This window comes from Cavia porcellus, unplaced genomic scaffold (genome assembly GCF_034190915.1).
Source record: "Cavia porcellus strain 051 isolate PalLab524CR breed Dunkin Hartley unplaced genomic scaffold, mCavPor4.1 scaffold_6, whole genome shotgun sequence".
NCBI classification, from domain to species: Eukaryota; Metazoa; Chordata; class Mammalia; order Rodentia; family Caviidae; genus Cavia; species Cavia porcellus.
In genome coordinates, this window is record NW_026947489.1 from 28,206,160 (window position 1) to 28,227,082 (window position 20,923).

Below are 20,923 nucleotides of genomic sequence, written 5' to 3' on the forward strand. Positions count from 1 at the left end.
GGAAAACTAAAAATAGATGTAAAGAAAGATTGGGAGCCCAGGAGAGAGGCTGCATGAAGGAGAGGAGGACCCGGCTGGGGCTCCCAGTGCTGCCAGTGTGGCCAGGAAGTGGGCAGGGAACAGCTGAGTAAGGTGGACGGTGGGAGCCACTCATTTGGCCACCAAGTTAATGAAAACAATATTTTAAAAGCTAACTAGAGTTGAACACGGATGGTAGTACACATTTGTAATCTCAGCACTGAGGAGGCTGAGGAAGGACTGCCGTTGGTTCAGTGCCAGTCTGGGCTATGTAATGAGACCCTGTCTCATAAATCCAAACCAAACCAATCCAAAACAACAAACAAGAAGAAGAAGCAAGTTCTAATGTGAGATGCTGAGTTTGAAGGTAATATTCTGTGTGTGTGTGTGTGTGTGTGTGTGTGTGTGTGCGCGTGCTTGTGTGGGGAGGGTGGTAGGGACTGAACTCAGGGCCTTCACATTGAGCAACACCCCCTGTGTTTTTTATAGAACGTGAATTTTACTTTCTAAGCTCTAGGATGCCAAAACGTTATTCATTATTGGGTTCGGCATCTCTTCTAGAATGTCAGTGCTCAGTGGAACCGTGTGCTTGGAAAATACCACTCAGTCCTCACTGAGGACTGACCCATCCACTCACCCACTTGACCTCATCTCCCAGATAAACACTGGGAGCAAATCTGCCACAAAAGGTGCGTCTGAGTTGATTATAAGTTGACTATTAAGCTGAGCTGCATTAGGCATCTGAGGCCTCAGAAGCTGTCCTTGGACAGTGAGCCAGGTTCACAGAGAGTCCTGGGATGTCCTACCTCAAGTGTGACTTCAGGGTTTTCAGTGAGGGCATACGTGTCTGGGGAGAGGATGGCTTGCCTGGCCTTTTTCTTGTCTTCTGCCCTTGGTAGCTGCTTCCTGGGTTATAAGATGGCTACATCCTATACCTGGCAGAGAACTGACCTCTCTCAATTTGCAGCCATGGCTGTTCCCCTGTGACCATCTCTCTGATCCAAGATTAGAGACCACAGGGAAAGGGGGAAGTGACGACTGAAATAGGGAATACTTACCAGGCTTTTGGGTTGCAATTTTGAAGAATCTTAGATCTGGAATTGTAGGGGCCATCAGTCTATCCTGCTCCTCCACGAAAATGACCAAGGATATTGACTACTTTGGGAAAGGAAAATAGAAGACAACATTGTTTAGAGACCGACAGTCCGGGTTCAAAGTCTAGGGTGGCCACTTTCTGGTTGTGTGTGTGTAACTTTAGCTGAGTTACCTTTCCTTTATTCCTGTGTGTCAGTTTAGTGTTCTCACATGTAAAATGAATACAATGAGTCTTTCTATTATTGCGTTGCTGGGGGGAATTAAACAAGCTTTATGGAATGTATTTTTTAAAAAGTGTTAGGATTGTCTGAGGCACTCAGTGAATGGACTTGTTAAGATCTGAATTTAATCCTACTTTGGGGTTAGGTGTGGTTGAATGATGCATTTGCTTACTGTGTTGTCAGCTTTGTGTCACTCTAAGGAAATGCCTGAGATAATTAACTTAAAGGTTTACTTTGGCTCACAGTGTGGAGATTCCAGTCCATGATCTCCTGGTTCCATCAGGCTGAACCATAGTGGGAGCTGGAGGCAGAACAAAACTGCCTCACCTTAAGGCAGGGAAGCAAAAGCGCGAAAAGCAAAAGGGAGGGACAGAGGTCCAGCAATCTTCTGAGGCCCTAAGACCCAGTGACCTAAGCACCTCTTTCTGGGCCCTGGCTCCTGAAAAGTGCCACAATCTCCAACAGCGTCACCCTCATGACCAAGCCTCTAACACTTGAGCCTTTGGGACACTCAGGATGCAAATCAGCATTCACTTTACTCAAATTTCCTGAACATCTCCCTGTGTACAGCGGCTGGGTCCCCTCCCCCAAGGCTTGCCAACTCACAAATGCTGAAAGAGTCTCTGGAAAGATTTCTGCCTTCCCTGAAATCCACCAAAGGCCCAGAGAACCAAGATGGGCTTTCCTTCCTCCACCATCATAATGCTGGTTCCTACCTAGTACAGTGCTTTATACCACACTGAAATGCACAGCATGGACCCGGATGTGTGTATGTATGTATGGTACAGGAGATTGAACCCAAGACCTTTGCACTGAGCTACAGCCTCAGCCCTCACTTTCTTAAGACAAGTTTCTGCTAAGCTGCCCAGGCTGGGCTCAAACTTGTAAATCCTCCTGGAGTGCTGGAATACAGACGTGCACCACATCTGGCTACCCTGTTTTATTGTTTCAGCTTATTTAACTTCTGGTTTGCCCAAAAGACTATAAAGGTGGGACTAGGTTCCCATTCCACCTTCAGGGCAAGCATACAGAAGGCCCTTAATGAATGTGTGTTGTGTGTCTATTGAATGAAATTTCCCTGTGTGAATAGAAATTTCATATATACATTTAATTTTTTTGAGACAGGACCTTATTATGTGGCCCAGGCTGGCCTAGAACTCACAGTGATCTTTCTGCTTCAGCCTCTCAAGTGCTGGAATTATAGGTGCATGCACCATACCTGGCTAGGAAATTTCTTATACTTAAGGCTTTGTCAGTACCACTGAAGTTTCATGGGAAATGTACTTATGGGGGAGAAGCTGTCTCTGGGCCACACCTATGGAGCTTCCTTTCCCCAGCTGTTTAAGGCAGCTCCACCTGTTAGTAACAAGATGTGTGTGCTTGTGTGTGTGTGTGTGTGTGTGTGTGTGTGTGTGTGTGTGTGTGTGTGACACACAGGGTCCAGACAGGGTGGAAGATTTAGTGCAGAGCGGGTGAGATGCCCAGGTCCAAGTCAAGGCTTGTCCAGCTGCACAGCTGGGGAAACTGATGTTATCATGGAGCAATCCAACCTGAGCCCATGATCAAAGGGCAGATCATGAGCACAGAAACTCCCAGAAGCCTCTTCAAAGATAAAGAACTAGTTTTAATAAGAGATTTCAGCCAATGTCATGCAACACCTGTGGGCAAAATGGTTTCTGCTGCACAATAGTGCTGGCTAATGGCTCCTTATCACTGATTCTTCCATTCCCCAAAATATTGCTTTGACAAACATTATGGGAAGCAGTCTATTTGCTTTCTTCAACACCTCTGATTGATTAAGTGCTTACTGAGAGCCAGCTACTTCCCAGTGAGCGCTCTAAAGAATTTAAAGAATAATTTTAGATCCCTATAAGAGTCAAAGAGCTAGAAGTCCTTAGTGTCCTCCAGCCTGATGACCCCACGGTCTTGGTTGTTCTTGATTTTGACACTTTTGAATAGCACTTCTCAGGTATAACATGTCCCTGGGTCTGTGTTTGTCTGATGGTTTTCACGTGATTAGAACGTGGTTATGGAGTTGGGGAGGAAGTCACAGGTGCAGCGTGTCCTTCTCAAGTCCTGTTTGGGGGTGTGTGATTGTTTTATTATAGGTTGTGTGCATTTTGATCATTTGGCAAAGGCAGTTGCCCCCAGGATTCTCTACTGCAAAGCTACTGTTTTCCTTTTCATCCATGTAAAGTATTTTCAGTCTATAGTACCACACTGTAGGTTTGATTAATTCCATTTTGCAATCAAGGTTCTGAGATACCTACTTTACCTTTATAGCTAGATTAAGGAAAACTCAGAATGTTGGAGATGATCTATTTTTCCACAAATGAAGAAACCAGGCCTGCAGGAGGTTAAGTGGCTTGGTCAGTAGAGCTCAAGTTTATGGATGGTTACGACTCCTCCCTCGAGATGAGTTAGGCATAGGATCTCTCCGGTCTGCACATACAGTCAGGGCTCCCTAGCCTTACCCGGTTGTGCAGGACTCTTACTTCCACTAGCTCTGCAGGAAGCACCTGTCAAAGAGCAGCAGTCTGATTCCGCCAGGACTTGCTTGGCAGCATAGCCTTTAGCAAGACTGGTCGTTGGATAAGCAGATCCGATATCCAGTGCTAATATTTCCACCTGTTTTGCTTCTTCTAGAATGCTGGCTCGTGTGTCCCTAATTGTCTGTGGCTAACAGGGTATGCGCTTCCAATACCACCCCTTCCTACCAGTCCAAGAAGCTGTTTTAATGTAATGGGCCCCACCGTTATGCTGGGCATTCAGAGGGCTTGGTAAGTAGAAATCTTCAAAGCACAGTGCACTGTGTGATACTGTCATGGAAATCCCATTACCCAGAGCTTTTAGGGAGGAAAACTGTAAAAGCTCCAGGCATGTGTCTGACTGCATTTCTGCTGCCTGCATCCTGAGACCCTGACACTGAAAGGGCTGTGAAAAGTGGAGTGTTCTGCATGCCACTGAACTCTACTGTTTTCCTGAACCACAGGTGGTTCTTCTATACAATAATCATGCAGCCCTTGAAATCAGAAAAACTACTATGCAATAAAAAAATTCGCCTCAGAATGCTGCTGGACTGTCCCAACAATGGCCTCTGTAGGTCTAGAGCCCACCTAGGATCACACATATGTGGTCACGTCTCGACTCTCTTTCCATCTGGAACATTTCCTCTGATCTGGTTTTTGGTTTTTGGTTTTGAGGCAGGATCTCACTATGTAGTGCTGTCTGGCCTTGAACTCACTATGTAGCCCAGGCTGGCCTTGAACTCATGGTGCCTCAGCTTCCTGAGTGTTGGGATTACAGGGGGTATACCACATGCCTGGTCCTCGGATCTGTTTTTCATGGGTCTCATGGTCTGAAAAATATACAGCTTCCTTCAGATTTAGCTTTGTTTTATTTTTTTACTTAGATGGAATCACTCAATAAACATTTTATCAAAAGTATTTCTATGTTAATACATATACATCGATTTTTTTGTCTTTTTGTGACAGGGTCTCTTTATGCAGTTCAGGCTGGCCTTGAACTCACAACAATCCTCCTGCCTCAGTCTCTTGAGTGCTTATTATTTTTAATGGCTACATACTACTCTCCTGCACAGAGATGCCAACCCTGTGTTAAAGGATACCTAGCTTCTTTCCAGTTTTCCACCCATAAAACACATTGCAGGGAGCAGCTCAGAGCAGTCATCTGACTTCTCTGAAGTGGTTTCTGGGATAGGGGATACAAATTTAAAATTTTGATAATACTGTCATCCTGAAAAATGATACTTGTTATAATTCTACTAATGATGTGCAAGAGTGCATGTCCTTACACCCACATTAGATCTGGGTATTTTCATTCAAAGTAATCTTGGCCAAATATGCAAAAAATAAAACCATTTATTTAGTTATTAATGAGACTGGGTATCTCTCATATGCTTATTTTATTGGCTTTTTTTGTTTACTTTTGTGCATTTTTTTTGTTGAGCAGTTCTTGTTTTTAAACTCAGTTTGCCAATTTATTCCTTTGCGTTTAAGTCTTTTTTTTTTAAATCTTTTTATCGGTACTGGGGATTGAACTCACGACTGCCTGCTTGCAAGGCAGGTGCTTATGCCATTGAGCTAAATCCCCAGCTCCGCATTTAAGTCTTAAAGAAGAAATAAACTAAGCACACATTTTGAAGCTGTGTTAAAATCTCTGCTAAAACGATTCTAGTTTCTTACATAAAGTCCACTTTCCTATAAGAGAACATGTCGGGAATTGCCAAATGAGTTAACTGAATGCCCCAGGCCAACTGAGCTTCGGGTTGGTCTTTGAAGGATTAGAGGATTCGCTTGGGTGGAAGGAAGGAAGGAGACCTCAGATAACCATGTCACAGTGCTAAGTAGCCAAGTAGTGCCAGCCTGAGAAGATGGCACACTGAGCGCTGAGGAGCTCAGGCTGCGGGACAGATGCTGGGCCCCTGGCAGAAGTGACAGGATCTCCGAGCAGAGGTGGCCGTGATGTAGCTGGTCTGCTGCGCTGTTCTGTTCTACGCTAAGCATCTTGAGCCTGAAACAAAGGAGAACTCAGTCCCACTAAGCCTGTTATTAAAAATTTTGATATTTTTCTGTATGGTTTTTAAAACTAATTTTGATTTTAAAAAATAATACAGTAAAGTACTATTTATTTTAATTACTGATTGTGTCAGAGGGAAGTGCCTCACCTGGATTACCATATCTTAGTTCTAACCCTAGGCTTTTCTGAAGTTCAGTGGTCAAGTCATAGGTACTTATTTCATTATTATAGTATAGTTTGCTCATATCATAAATACTTTTTGGTAACTAGATAGCATTAATTAAAAAACACAAAAAACTTGCATTTTAAGAAGGCTAATTTGGAACCTTTGAACCTGAGAAACATGAAAGGTAAACCGCCCTTGTGCTCCCAACCATTGTCTGTAGCGGAGGAGAATCACTCCCCTCTGTGGCAGGCATGCCGTAAGCCAGGGAGAGAGCTGTCTCTCACCTCCATGTTGGGGGTGATACAGGGATATCCACCTCCAAGTATGATATAAGGGAAATATTGTAACTCCCAATCTGCTACATGACCGAAACACCAACTTCATGTTCTCTAAAATTGATGAATTCTGAGAACACTGGAGGTTAAGAATAGGACATTTTTTTTTTCTTGGTACTGAGGATCAAACTCATGACCTTACGTTGGCCAGGTGGATGCTTATGCAGCTTAGCTAAATCCCCAGTCCAAGAATAGGAAATATTTTTTTTTGTTTTTTTTCTTTTTATCGGTACCAGGGATCGAACTCACGACTGCCTGCTTGCAAGGCAGATGCTTACGCCGCTGAGCTAAATCCCCAGCCCAAGAGTAGGAAATATTAACAGAGGGGGAGAGAGAGCTACAGTTCCTGAGAGGCAGGTGGAGCCCTGAATGGGCTGCCAAGGACCCCAATTCTCAGGAGAAGTTTATAGAGCACATCCACATGGGTTCAACATGGATTATAGCTATAACCAACCAGTAAGATTGTAAGTATAGTGCTTTAGGTAATATTGCTCCAGTGGGGAAGCAAGACAAGCAGCAAGTGCCCATGGAAAGAACAAAGAACTTTTTAGGAAGTGATAGATCCAAGAATGTCATTCACCCACTAGGTGACTGATGCTCAGACTTTATCAGATCAGGTGTTACTGGTTATATCTTGTCCTTTTGGAAAGTATGCAGGCCTGGTCAGTTTGTCGCAATCTTGAGGCCTAGTCTCCAACCTGACTCTGGCCAGGTTGTGTTTTTACCTTTATACAGACTCTCAAGGACCCACCCCTAGCTGACTCCCTATAATATTTCTACCTGGCTTAGCAGTCTAATAGGGGCACCACAGATGCTGCCCACTTGGAGCCTGGCCCTGGGCAGCTCTGCTGCTGTTACAGAGTGACTGCTGCGGGGTCTGATGCAAGCCTTGAAAGCAGACCCTCGGAGTGGCTTGGCTACATGGAACTGCTCCCTGGGATAGAGCTCAGGAGGCAATGGAAACACACACATTTTATCCATATCTCACGCTTTGAGGGTCTATGAGACAGGGGGTGTTTGTTCAACACTCAGATATCTTACATGTAAAGCCTCAAATCTTAAAATCTGCCATGCATTGTTTATTAATACACTAGTGGCTAGTCAAAGATTACTTTCAGCCAAAGCTGATTAGATGGTAGCACAAGTCTCAAAAAAGGCCAAGGGCTGAAGGGTGCAGGCCACTCCAGTGCATGTTGCTGGCTCTTCTCTGTCACTGGATGTGAACTTCCCAGTCTGCATCAATACTCAGGGAAAGCTTCTCCAGGCTTAAAGTGGACATTCTGGCACAGTACGCAAAAGCCACGGGCTTGACTTTCCCATCTGTATAGAAAGACAATCGAAGAGAAGGTCTAAGGACTATGTAGAAGACAAGAGTCTTTCACTCAAATCTGACATGTTTTCTGAATCTACCATAAGACCTTATACTTCACTTCGGGGAATCATTTTAATAGCACTTTTATTCATGAACATCTATGATGTTTTTACTTTATTTTTTAAGTTAATCAATTAAAAAGGATTTTTTCTTTCTTTTTTTTTTTTTTTGTCTTTTTCCTTTTTATTGGTACCGGGGATTGAACTCACAACTGTCTGCTTGCAAGGCAGGCGCTTATGCCGCTGAGCTAAATCCCCAGCCCCAAAAAGGGTTTTTTCTGAGACAGGGTCTCACTCTATAGTTCAGGAGGACCTTGAATTCACTGTGTAGCCCAGGCTGGCCTTGAACTGATGGCACTCCTGCCTCAGCCTTCTGAGGGCTGGGATTATGGAGCACGTGCCTCACAAAATTTAAAAACATGAAAAACTTCATTGTTTGAACACAATACTGGTTGAAAAGAAGCTGTAAGGAACAAAGTGATTTGTCCACAAAATTCACTTGGAAAGATACAGTTCCCATCCTTTGCATCCTAGACATGGGCAGAACTCTCCAGCTTCAGCTAACCATAGTATAAAGACATCCAGAGATACCTAGAGTATTATTTCAAGCTCCAGGTCTTTTTTTTTTTTTTTTTTTTCTGAGACAGGGTCTCTCTATAGAGCCCTATAGGCTGGCTTTGAACTCACTACATAGCCCAGGCTGAGTCCTCCTGCCTTGGCCTCCTGCATGCTGGGATCACAGTCATGTACCACCAGCCTTCATTTTCCTTAGGAATATATTAACAGTGTATAGGAAGAGGAGCAAGATGGCCTCATCCATGTGGCAGACAAGGACTTTTCCTCACCAGATGAGTGGGTGGTCACAGAAGATGGCTCCTTCCTGAGGCCTAAGACCAAGATCTGCTCCACCACACACTTGCTGGAAAAGTGTCCCCTCTCATCAGCACAACTGGAATAGATGCAAATAGTATTAGGAGACGGAAAGGGTTGTTGGTTTGGACTGGTCAACATGTCCACCTGTAAGCTCTCCTCACATATGATCTGGTTCACATAGAGTCATATTAATTAGGATGAAGAGGTGAAAAAGATGATTTTTTGGTGTGTGTCCAGGACTAGCTAACAATTAGCCAAACCAATTTCCCTTTAACAAGCCATATGAAGTAAAATCACTAAAGAACACAAAAATCACAAATATAACTAGGATATTAGTCAAACTGTAAGGAATCAGATGAATGGTAAATGTTAGAATGAATGGAATTAACTGGGCCTTAAATTGAATCCCTATTACTTTTTAGAGGAGAGAGAGATGAGGACACCAAGAAACAAATATTCATGATAGAGTGACTGAAAAACAGATGGCCTTCACTACTCACTTAAGTAGGAAACTTAAAACATCAGCTATACATTTATGTCAGGATGCCAAAATGATAGCACTGTGTAATTTAAGAATATACACGGCTTTTTTAGCTCTGTTACCTGTTGGTCAAAACCCTGGAACAGAATGAAAGCTTCCTGTGCAGGAACTGTCTCTGGTGGAGGTACTGGAACGAATGACCATCATCGAGATACAGCTCTCCCACTGCAGAACCCTGGAGAGTGGGTCACAGAGAACACACAATGTAGTTGTTTTATAGGGAAAGAAGTCAGTTCCCAAAGGTAAATAACTTTAGAAATTTTGAAAAATTGTGCCAAACAAAAGTGTACCATTTGCTACTGTTTGGGCCTGGAATATCCCCGAAAGGCCCATGTGTTAAAGGTTTGGTCCTCAGGCCGTTGCACCCTTTCGTGACAGGAGCCTTGAGGAGGTAGGGCCTTCCAGGAGGGTTGCAGGGCATGAGGGGGCACCTTCAAAGGAAGGGCTCCCCATCCCTTCCACTCCTCTGTGCTTCTTGGCCACGAGGTGAGAACCTCTGCTCTGCCACGCACTGCCTGTCTGGGTGTGCTGCTGCCCCATAGGCCCGAAAGCAACAGGGCCAACTGCTCATGGACTAAAGCTTCAGAACTGTCAACCAAAACAAACGTTTTCTTCTCATAAGTTGAGTATTCCAGCCATTACTGTGATAGAAAGCTGGCTAAAGTGATACATATGCATATTTTTTGGTACCAGAGATCGAACTCATAACCTCGTGCTTGCCAGGCAGGCACTGTGCTGCTGAGCTAAATCCTTGATGGCCAACACAACGTTCAAGATGCGCAAAGGTCTTACAAATACCCAATCACTCTCGAATACACGATGAATGATATGAAAAGGGAAGTCACACAAAAGGAGCACAAAGAATTGCTGAAAAAAATTTAAACTATATAAGTTTAAGCTTAAAATATACTTTAAACTATAACTTAAACTTAAATTTACACTAAACTTTAAACTAAGTGTTATGTAAGTGGCTTTCCTGAAAATACTATCCCAAGACATGCAGTGAAATAAAGTTCACAGAATAAAATCGAAGTTTAAAAAAAATCAGAAAATAATGGATTCTCCATTGAGAGGATGGTATCTGGCTCTTGCTTCTTTTTAGTACAAGTTCCCCTCTGCGTGTCAGACACTCCCTGAGATTATCATTATTGACAGTGTTGGATTCAAAGCCCATACTTGGCCCCAAAAGACATGCCTAAGCAAGACAGATGGAAAAGAAAGCTATAATTTATTTTATAACATTAATGTAAATAATGATAGGCATTATAGTAAGAATTGTTGCTTGGCCCTGTAATATATTTGGGCAAATGGACAGGAGGGAAACCTGCTCTAGGCCTCATTTGGCTCAAAAGATCTCATAAGGATGAATTTGTGCTGGATCTTCCCAGCTGTTATTCAAGGAGATTTTAGTCGTTTGGACTACCTGACGAGAACAGAAGTCATTTAGAGGGGCCAGGGTTCCTGAACTGGTAAAAGAAACACAGGTACACTGTACTAGGAGACTGGGTTGTAGGGGTGATCCTGGCTCAAGCTGTCTATGGCCTGATGGGCTTTCAGAACATCAGTAATCAATACCAGGCGAAGAGCACCAATAGTCACGTGCAAGAAAGACATTTCTTCAGGGTAGAAACGTTGCCTGGAGAACAATTCCAAGAAGGGCAGGCAAGCTGGGCAATGACTCATAACCTTGATTTCCAGACAAACATCAGATACACCTGTCTCATAGATGGGGTCCCCCGCTTTTATATGTCGTCACATCCTCTGAAGGCCACCACTGTAAAGAGGTAAGAATTTTCCAAATACCTCAGTGCTCAGGGCCACACGGAGTCCATATGGGGCGTCAGTCATCCAACCTGTGGACTTTCCCACGGCTGTCTTCACTGGCACCACACTTCCGCCTCGCTGAAATACTGGTATCTGTAACACAGTGCGCTCTCAGGTAAGCATACTCACAAAGGAACTTGCAGAGCAGAAGTTGAAAGTATGTTCATGCCTAGCATTCACCTTCTTTACAAATATAGTCTCAAAGGCAAAACAAACGTAAAGGCACAGAGATGGCAAATGTGGCAGACCTGGGATTACTCAAAAAGAAAAGACCTCAACTGGAGAACAGCCTATTTTTTTTTCAGTTATTTGAGAAACTGTCTCCGCTCACTGCTTTATTATATATTCGCCCATCTTTGCTTTTTTTTTTCCGCTAAGTGATGAATTCTATCTGCCCACCCCATAAGTGGCCTTCCTTGTTTTGTATTTTTGTGTTCTTGTCTACAATTACACGTTTACTTCTAGAGCCCTGCTGATGAGTGCATTTGCTGCCTGTGGAACTGGGCTCGGGTGGACTGCAAGTGAATGTGTACATATGTGACGGGCTGCTTGCTTTGAGGCAATGACTTTTGTCCTTTCTCACTGCACCTGCATACTTCTTGCTCCCTGCATCACTGGATCAGCAGGAAGGAGACCCAATTCTGAGGGCAAATTTGTGAAACTGTTACAGAGTTCTTTAAGTAACTCTAATAACACACTTGTGGGCATGGTGCAGAGCTAGTGGCCTTGTGCAATGGCACTTTTGTCAGCTTTGGCCTTCTGTCAGGTTTCCTGCCTCGGGTAAGGCAGCTGCCTGCATCAGATGACAGTTTATATTTTGCTTGGAGTAAAGTACTAGCAAGCAGAAGCATATATAAGCATTTACGAAGTTGGGAGTGAGGGTGGAAGACTTAAGATGCCACCTCTGTTTAAGCTACAGTTGGCAGCAAAAAGTAAAGCACATCTATTTACCCCACACCTTCTTGATTAGCCAATCTCTTTCTTATTTTATTGTTGCACATTTTTTTTTTTTTGAACAAGGCGGTTGTTATAGGAGAATGGGGTTTGGACCAGGAATCCAGCAGATGGGGCCTGTTTCAGTTCTACCACAATCCTGGTCAGGAAACTGAACTTCTCTGAGTCTGTAAGTGTGAGGGATTAGAGCAGATGATTAGTAAGGTCTGTTTTGCATCTGAGGGTTGATAACTGAAATGTCCTTCTTTTAATTCACGCATTACTAAAAAATTTAAGAAATAACATTACTATTTTCTTTTCTTTTCTTTCTTTTTTTTTTTTTTTTTTTTGGTACTGGGAATCAAACCTAGGACCTTGTGCTTGCCAGACAGATGCTTGTGCTGCTGAGCTGTATCTGTGGCCCTAATATCACTATTTCAAACCATTCAGGGCATGTGGTAGTGGCTGTGTGTTACAGTTCATGACTGTGCTGTGGCGTTGTGGCATGAAAGATGAAAGAAGGGGCTGGGGATTTAGCTCAGCGGCAAAAGCGCCTGCCTTGTAAGCAGTCGTGAGTTTGATCCCGGGTACCGATAAAAAGGAAAAAGGCAAAAAAAAAAGATGAAAGACCACTCAAGAGTCCATGTCCACTTTGACTTTAAGAGGGTCCAGGAAGGGCTGTTACCTCTCAGCAGGAGAGGCTCAGGAAAAAGGATGTCCCCAACCAAAGCTTCTGTGGCTTTTTATAGGTAGAACCAGGAAGCAAGAATAAAGGACAGGAAGCAAGAATAAAGGACAAAAAAGAATGTCTTAGTACTTGGGAGGCTGAGGCAGGAAGATCATTCAAAGTTCAAGGCCAGCCTGGGCTACATAGTGAGACCCTGCCTCAAGAACAATAAAGGAAGCCTGCTCAGGAATTCACGTAGGGTACAGGGAAGGGGGTCAGGGTGATCTGTTATGTGACTGACCTTAGGGCCAAGCTAGGTAATAAATCGGAGAATGAGGATGGGGAGGATGTAAGCCAGAGCATTCATTCTTTAAGGCAAAGTGCTAGTTGGGCTTGTGGCCCTGTAGGCACTGTTCTAATCTCTAACCATCTGCATATGTATCTCATACCAACCCTCACACTAACACTCCCACAGTTGTGAATCACCTCGGGAAGACACTTCCTTTAGAAACTCAGGACAGCCCAAAAGGGCCACTGTGAGTCTAACATCATAATAGATGCATTCCCTGGGGTCTGAAGGCCCGAGTTACATCTGAAACTGAGACAGGGTCTCACATGTGGATCAGGCTGGCCTTGGACTGCTTCGTAGCTCAGTCTGGCCTCGAATTCTCAAGTGGTCCTTCTTGCTTAGCCTCCCCAGGGCTGGGACAGGCGTGTACCTCCAATGACCAGCTCAAAAACTCATTTTCATTTGTCCCATATAAGACATTCTTTTTTTTTTTTTTTTGTCTTTTTCCTTTTTATCGGTACCGGGGATCAAACTCACGACCGCCTGCGTGCAAGGCAGGCGCTTATGCCGCTGAGCTAAATCTCCAGCCCCTAAGACATTCTTTTTGGCACATGTGGTGACTACCATTTCTGTTTTCAGTGTTATCATTTTCTTAGATGTACCAAATGTCAACATATCTGGGAGAATTATATTTATCCTCAGTGTTTCATACCAACTCTTTTTGCTCACATTTTAACAACTTCATTGACACAATTAAAATGCTGCAAAATTTACATTTAAAACATACACTTAGTTTACAGTATATTCAGCCATGCAACATTGTCATAACAGATTTTAAAGTATTTTCAGTACTTCCAAAGAAACCTGTACATAAACAGTACAGCCCACTGCAGTCCACCCACACTGGCCCCCACTGCACCCCCTGCCCTCCTGCCTCTGTTTGTATGCGTTACTAAGCAGAACACTTGCTTCTTTGAGTACAGAAGCATGTTATAGACTGATTATCTGTGCCCCCCTCAAATTCAAGTATAAAACCCGACCCTTCAGTGGGACTGTATTTGGGGTGGATGGGGCCTTTGTGCAGGTAATGAAGGTTAAAAATGAAGTCCCAGAACTGGGCCTTCCCTGAGAGCAGCAGTCTCCACGGCGCGGAGCGGAGAGCTGGGCAGGCGCTGTGTGCGCTTACTCACTTTCCCGCCTCCCTCCCTCTGTGCGTGTCAGTGAGAGCACAGGGAGAGGTGGCAGTCCACAAGGCAGGAAGAGGCTCTCATGAGGAAATGAGTCAGCTGGCAACTGGATCTGGGACTTGTACCTTCAGAACTGTGAGAAAATACATTTCTGCTGTTTAATGCAGTCTGTGGAATTTTGTTATGGGAACCTGAGTAACAAGGCAGGTAGAAACAGTGGCCTGGAAGGAACTCACAGTAGCCAGGGTTACCGGCATCTTCATGGTGCGTCCTCCTTCCCAGCAAGCAAATGTCTTAGAGTCATACCAGACCTAAAAAGTAACAGACACCACTGAAAAATAATACACGAGCAACTCTGCTCACACCTTTGTTTAGGAAACACTCATTTATCTGCATCTTGAAAAGCCCAGAAATATAAAGTACGTTGAATTTAACTTGGGTAGAAGTTAGGAAGAGTATATGCTTTTAAGAAAATCCCAAGATGGCTGGGGATTTAGCTCAGCGGCATAAGCGCCTGCCTTGCAAGCAGGCAGTCATGAGTTCGATCCCTGGTACCAATAAAAAGGAAAAACACACAAAAAAAAAAAAAAAAAAAAAACCAAGAAAATCCCAAGATGCAAAGTCAATCAAGCTAAAAAAAAAAAAAAAAAAAAAAAAAGAAGAAGAAGAAGATCCCGAGGGACAATGACTAAAAAGCCATTGTTTTTTTCTTTTGCAGTACTGGAGACTGAATCCAGTACCCATGGTAGGCAAATGCTCTGCCACTGAGCTACAATCTCCAACTCATCTTTTTTTTCCTTTTTGAAGTAGGGTTTGCTAAGTTGCCCTTTTAATTTGTGGTCTTCCTGCCTCAGCCTCCTGAATAGGAGTAAGTCACAGCAACTGGTTCAAAAGTTATTTATTGAACAACTTACCTCCATGGTAAGTGCTGGGTGTACATGATAACTAAAATCTCTATGTGCGTGAAAAGAAAAGACATAGCTCCTGCCTTCGTGGTTCTTATAGATCATCTGGCTTATAACAACTTAACACATCTACAAGTAAACAATATGATTACAATGGAAAAAAGAAACAGCAAGAAGAGAATCACAGACTGAAGACAAATGAGGCAGAAGAAAAGGAAACCATCAATGAAGAACAAATCTGGGAGGAAAACACAGGAACTTTTATCCCTAGAGTTCCTTTTTCACAGAACACAATTCAGAGCTAAGGCTCTCACCACGGAAGGTTAGCAGCAGAAGTACCAAAAGGGTCCCATTAAGTCACATGGTGGAATTAATCCTTAAAATATCTTCAAAATCACCATGAAAGCAAACATCTCATTTCTCTCTCCTAGCCCAGTGCACTTTCTGGCAGCCACAGAGTCTGTGTCACAAGTGCCCCTGCTGGGATTACCACATTCTTAATTTAGCAGGGGCACTGAGTCTCTCTCTGTCCTGTTGGGAAGGTGACAGTATTGTGACTTGACAATCACTAGCTATAATGAACTCTTCATTCAATGAGCTCAACCCCACTGCAGTCATGATGTGTGACCCTTGGTTGGATTCAATTTACTAATATCTCGCCAAAGATTTGCATGTCTGTGATCATGAGGGATGCTGCCTCAGCTTTCTTTTCCTGTATGCCCTCGTCTGGCTTTCTCCTATCTCTCTGACCAATTCCACGAGCTTTGCACAAAGAGCTGGTAGGGGAAATGTACAAAGTTAATGCAAACAAATTTGGAGATTCCATATCTACCATTTAAAAAAAAAATTAAATGAAAGGTGTAGGGTTTGTGAACAGATGCCCCCTGCAAAGATCTCCAACATCAAGAAGGTAGAACTGGTACAGAACACCATGAAGATCAGATCCAGACCTCTCCCCAGCTCCTCGGTCAGCAAGTGCTTACTGAGGGTCACTACATGCCAGAAATCCATCTCAGTGCTGGGGATCCGACAGTGAACCAGAGATAAAAACAACTGCCTTCCAGAAGCTCACAGTCACATGGGAGCGCGACATAATAAACCAACATATTCATATCTATATGCATCTCTCTATCTATCTATCTATCTATCTATCTATCTATCTATCTATCTATCTATCTTGTAGCTAGTCAAGGTAAAGGGGTAGGCCTGGTAAGAAATAGTACGGCTCTTTTATCCAGGGTTTGTGAAGATGTAGCAAGACGGACACTCACAGAACATTCTGGGAAAGTGCTGAAGGAATGCAGCACACAGTCACAATGATGCATTTGCAGTGGTGACAGGTCATTAATAAAAACTCTTGGCCATGTTTGGAAGGGTGCCAGTTCCGCTGCATGGGAGCTGCCTCCTTTGTCAGAATCAACTCAAGACACTTAATGTATGTACTTGGTGGGGCCATTTATTTAGTTATTGTTGTATTCAACCTTTCCCAGGTTTTCACTTGGCAGGAGAACCTTTGTAAAGAGCTCTCAACTTCATAATTAAAAACACTGGAGAAACCAAGAAGAAAGACCACACATCATCAACATTCTGGAGAAAATCCCAGTTATTGTCATATCAATAATGCCACGTGTGGTGGGCTGAATGTTGGCCCCTCATTGTGGCATGGCAGTACCCAGCAGCCAAGACCGCTGGTGTCCTCCCCGTCTGCCGAAGTCTGGGCAATGCTCTGGTGCCCAACGCTGTAAGTCTGTCCCTTCCTCCTCTCCATTCCATGTTGACAAGCCAGATTTCTACCCCGAGTCTTCTTTGGGCCCCTTTGGATGCATACAATCTCTCTGCTCTACAGATCATGGGTTACTCCCACCTTTCCACTGTACTCTGGGCTCTAGCAGGTATAGTATTTTATACAGTATAGTTGGTATTTATACAGTACACTGATGACACCCAGTAATAGTAACTACTAACAGCAGAGGAAGGCCAGAAGTTAGAGAAGGAAGAAAAAGGTGGTGTTTTTATCCACTTTAGAGAGTGTTAGGAGCCAAGTTTCTGGTAGCAAACTTGGCATTCAGAAGGGGCTGACACCAAAGAGCAAAATCTCTTTATACCTACATTTCCCATTCCTAACCCAAGTTTGCTATCTCACAGCTGACTGAAGATTTCTTCTTACTCTAAGCTTCAGGGTACTTATAGAAGACTCACTTAAGACAAAGTGTGATTATAAAAAAAATCATCATGATCATTCCTGGAGTCATCACCTGGTTTTCTGCCTCTCTTCTCCTTCATTACATTTCTGAGGACAGTGGCCATCAGTTGCACAGATGTTTGGAGTGTGCTCACAGCTGCATGATGAAGAAATCTCTCAGAAATGAAGGGGTGAGAGATATGAGGTATGAGATATGTAGCCATTTGTTAGGACTCTTACCTCATTTGACCCTGGCAGAAATATATCAACGGTGGTTGCTTTTGGTTCTGTGACTGGATGAACCAGTAAAGCACTTCCTAAAAAAATGGAAAAGAAAAAGAAATCGAGTATCATTGGATTTTTTTCTTCAGTACTGGAAATTGAACTCAGGACCTTGTGCTTGCAAGGTAGGCACTTGTGGCCACTGAGCTATATCCCCGGCCCCAAAATCAAATATCATCGTAAGAGATCTGAAAACATCCTTTCCATTTAGTTACACTTGTGCTGCTGAAGACCACTAGCTTGTGTACTTCTGTAAGGCAAGAAACACAGGGATCTAAAGGAATGATTCATCACAAAAGCACTGTGAGAAAGAGACAGGGGCTCAAAGAGATGGCTGAGGTATCACCTGTCATGAATCCACTGATGGCACCTGGGGGAAGGGACTCAAGACGGCCTGTCAGTCTCGCTTTTGCACCACTACTATTGGCTCACTAATCAAACAGCACTACTGCACCTCTCATATGGGTGTCACTGTTCGCTGTGAGGGATGCTGATGACAGTGAGCCCACAACAGCTATCTATAGGGTGCTCAATGTGGCTACCCAGTCCCTCTGCTTGGGGGTTATCAGCAGGAAGGTTTAGTTCTCCATAATCTAGATTATTATTTGATTTGGCTTTGGCATCAAACCTGTATAAAATCCATCAGTTTGTGAAGTCATTCTTTTATTCAATAAGTACTTATTTACTGAGTGTCTACTAAGTCCCAGGCTAGACTTTGGGGACAGAGTAACAAATAAAGCAAGCATAGTCCCTGCAATTAGGGAATTTACAGTAAATGAAGATAGATATTAAAAGATAATTACATGTTAATTACAATTTAGAGGCAAAGTTACAAAATGAAAAGGAAGTTAATCGGAAAATTAATTGGAAAAAGTGATTTGACCTGGGAGGGAAGAATTAGGTCCGAGGAGAACAGGAGTGGTCAGGGAATTTTCTCCAAGATAGTGACTTTGCCTAAGGACTGAGCCAAAAAGCAGCTTATTATGTATAACCTGCACTCTTCCGGATCTGTACTATAGCCATCTGATCTACTTTTTTTCTATATCCTTTCCCTGCAGTGGTCTCACAGGGATTGGAGGAATGGATTCAAAATAAAAACCCAAATTACTCCTACAAATGGGATGGATGTATTTGAAGGTGACAAGAATACTTACTATAAGTGGTACATTATAACGCAATAGAACTATGACCCCATTAATGCATTGTTATGGTTTGTGTCTGGATGTCCCCTCAAAGCTTCATGTGGTCATGGGGGGGTGGAGTAGGGGGGTGGGCAAAACCTAGAGTTTGCGATTGGTTCATTGTCTAATGCTGGGATTGGTGATGAGTGCTGCATCCACCCTGGGGCAGGGAGCCAGCATACAATATAAGGGAGGGAAAGTGGCTTGCTCCTCCCTTTTGTCCTTTTGCTCTTGTAGCCTGTCACAACCATGAATGCTGCTCCTCAGCCATGCCACCCTGCCTTGGAGCCAGCTGAGTATGGGCTGAAATTGCCTTAACTTTGGGTGTCAGGTATTTTGTCTTAGCAATGAGAAAAATGCATTAAAAGTTTTGGTGAAGGAATGTCTTTTATTTTTGGTTTTCTTGGAAATAGGGGTGGTTAAAATGCTCTCATATTAGAAAACATAATAAAAGCATAATTATAGTACTTATCATAACCCTAATTGATACTCACCTAGCATATATTCATCTTCTATGTCAAAAGTTTCTAATTCACTAGGGAACTCTATCCATAGAGGCCTAGGGAAAGAAATTCACATTTTAACCTCATTAGATGCTTTATTACATCTTTTCTTCGACTTTTGTTGTTGTTGCTGTTGTTTTTGAGACAAGGTCTCGCTACGTATCCCAGTCTGGCCTGGAACTCACAGCGATCCTCGTGTTCCAGCCTCCCAAGTGCTGGTTCTTTTCTTAGATTTTTATGCTTTCAGTTTAGGACTATTCATAGGGAATTGGAAAGCATCAAAGAGCCAAGATTCTTCCTCATATGATTCAAGATTTTATAAGGAGTTGCTGTGATTATTTTATATTTTTAGTATGTTGGAGAGTGGTTAATGCAAATGTTTCTAGAATTTGCAGTTTTTCCTTATGATTGTTGAGCACTAAATGCTGTGGAAACAGACAAAAACAGAACTTTATATAAGAGCAAATGCCTAACACCTTTGGTAATCAAATTAAATGTTCATAAAATCATATTCTATGATTATAATTTTGTGCCATTTTTCTTGCTGTCACTGTCTTTCATGTAGACCTTAATCATTAAGTATTTAAATGAAATGAATTTTACTACATATATTTTGGGGGAACTGAGAAATTGCTTAGTATTCTTTTTTATTGTTTTTTTCATGCAACTATTTAGAAGGCTTTTGGGTTCATAGAAGATACGACCTTTCAGTATCTATGTATCTGGCTACCAATAGTTCTAGTCATTTTTCAATTTCATGAGGAAAATATATTTTTAATGTGAAAGATTTTTATTCACGAGCTTTTGTAATAACATATTATTTTCATTCTGAATAGTAACAAAGAAGTGATTGCTAAACCCTGCCGATGCCTACAATCACAGGGAAACATCTAACAAATGCAGAGCTCTAAAACTTACCGAAGGACATTCTTTTTTTTTTTTTTGTCTTTTTGAGATAAGGTCTTGCTGTGCAGTTTAGGCTGGCTTTGAGCTCACTTTGTAGCCTAGGCTGGTCTCGAACTCTCAACAATCCTCCTGCCTCAGCCTCCAGAGTGCTGGGATTACAGGTGTGAGCCACCATGCCCGGCACCTAAGGACATTCTTAAAAGTGTTTGAGTATGGCCACTGAAGTCTATAATTTTAAAGCACTCCTAGGAGATTCTAATCTGAACTATTTAAGAACCACTAATCCTGGAGCCTTGGTATATTATTGCTATATCCTTCTCTAACCTAGCAAGTTGTTTTTTCATATTCTGCCTTCAAAATAAAATTAGAATTTAGACATTAAGAAAAAGTTAAACCCACATCAAGAAGAACTGAGCCTTAGGTAGAAGTCTAAGATTTTTCATGAGAGGGTACATGTGGGTTAAATACTAACAAAATCAGTTACAAGACCACTTCCTTATTCTTTGAAATGTCTCTATCTCTGTGTCTTAGCAGACACTAATACTTTAATCACAAGTACTAGGGGGACCTATTTTTTATCTTCTGCATTTTCTTTTTTTTTTTTACTCTAGGCCTCCAGTTGGACATCTGCATTTTCAACAGCCAGCACTTTCTGCACAGTTGATAATCAATAAATGGATGAAGTTGATTGAATACACGGATTTTCTTCAACTTTTCTTTTAAAATCTCTGTGCATGTACTCTAGTCCTTAATCACTAAGGGGTCTGGGAGAAACTGGTTGCTATGACCCTAAGTGGGGCTTTTTTCTCCATATACCGGGGATTGAACCCACTGCCTTCCTCATTCTAGGTAAGTGTTCTATCACAGAGTTAATCCTCAGCCCAGCAGGGTCTTTGTTTTGTTTT

General features: G+C 42.8%; 1 protein-coding gene and 1 long non-coding RNA gene across 4 annotated transcripts in view; one reads left to right on the forward strand and one right to left on the reverse strand.

Moving 5' to 3' along the window:
• The first annotated feature begins 49 nt into the window (after positions 1-49).
• LOC134476398 (uncharacterized) lies at positions 50-20,919 on the forward strand. Of its 2 annotated transcripts, XR_010048000.1 has the most exons (6): positions 50-385; positions 3,981-4,114; positions 16,455-16,705; positions 17,138-17,351; positions 18,487-18,565; positions 20,630-20,919. It is a non-coding gene; the product is annotated as an uncharacterized LOC134476398 (long non-coding RNA). The 2 variants fall into 2 exon arrangements; XR_010048001.1 differs by lacking the exon at positions 17,138-17,351.
• Positions 7,433-20,923, reverse strand: part of Ganc (glucosidase alpha, neutral C) — a 63,575-nt gene continuing 50,084 nt past the window's right edge. For both annotated transcript variants that reach the window (XM_003475441.5, XM_005006230.4), the window contains 7 exons: positions 19,104-19,168; positions 17,387-17,463; positions 14,296-14,370; positions 10,963-11,076; positions 9,222-9,334; positions 8,591-8,694; positions 7,433-7,694 (listed from right to left, as the gene is read on the reverse strand). In XM_003475441.5, the coding sequence (XP_003475489.1) occupies positions 7,585-7,694; positions 8,591-8,694; positions 9,222-9,334; positions 10,963-11,076; positions 14,296-14,370; positions 17,387-17,463; positions 19,104-19,168 (658 nt within the window). In that variant the 3' untranslated portion in view covers positions 7,433-7,584. The remainder of the gene's footprint in view (positions 7,695-8,590; positions 8,695-9,221; positions 9,335-10,962; positions 11,077-14,295; positions 14,371-17,386; positions 17,464-19,103; positions 19,169-20,923) is intronic.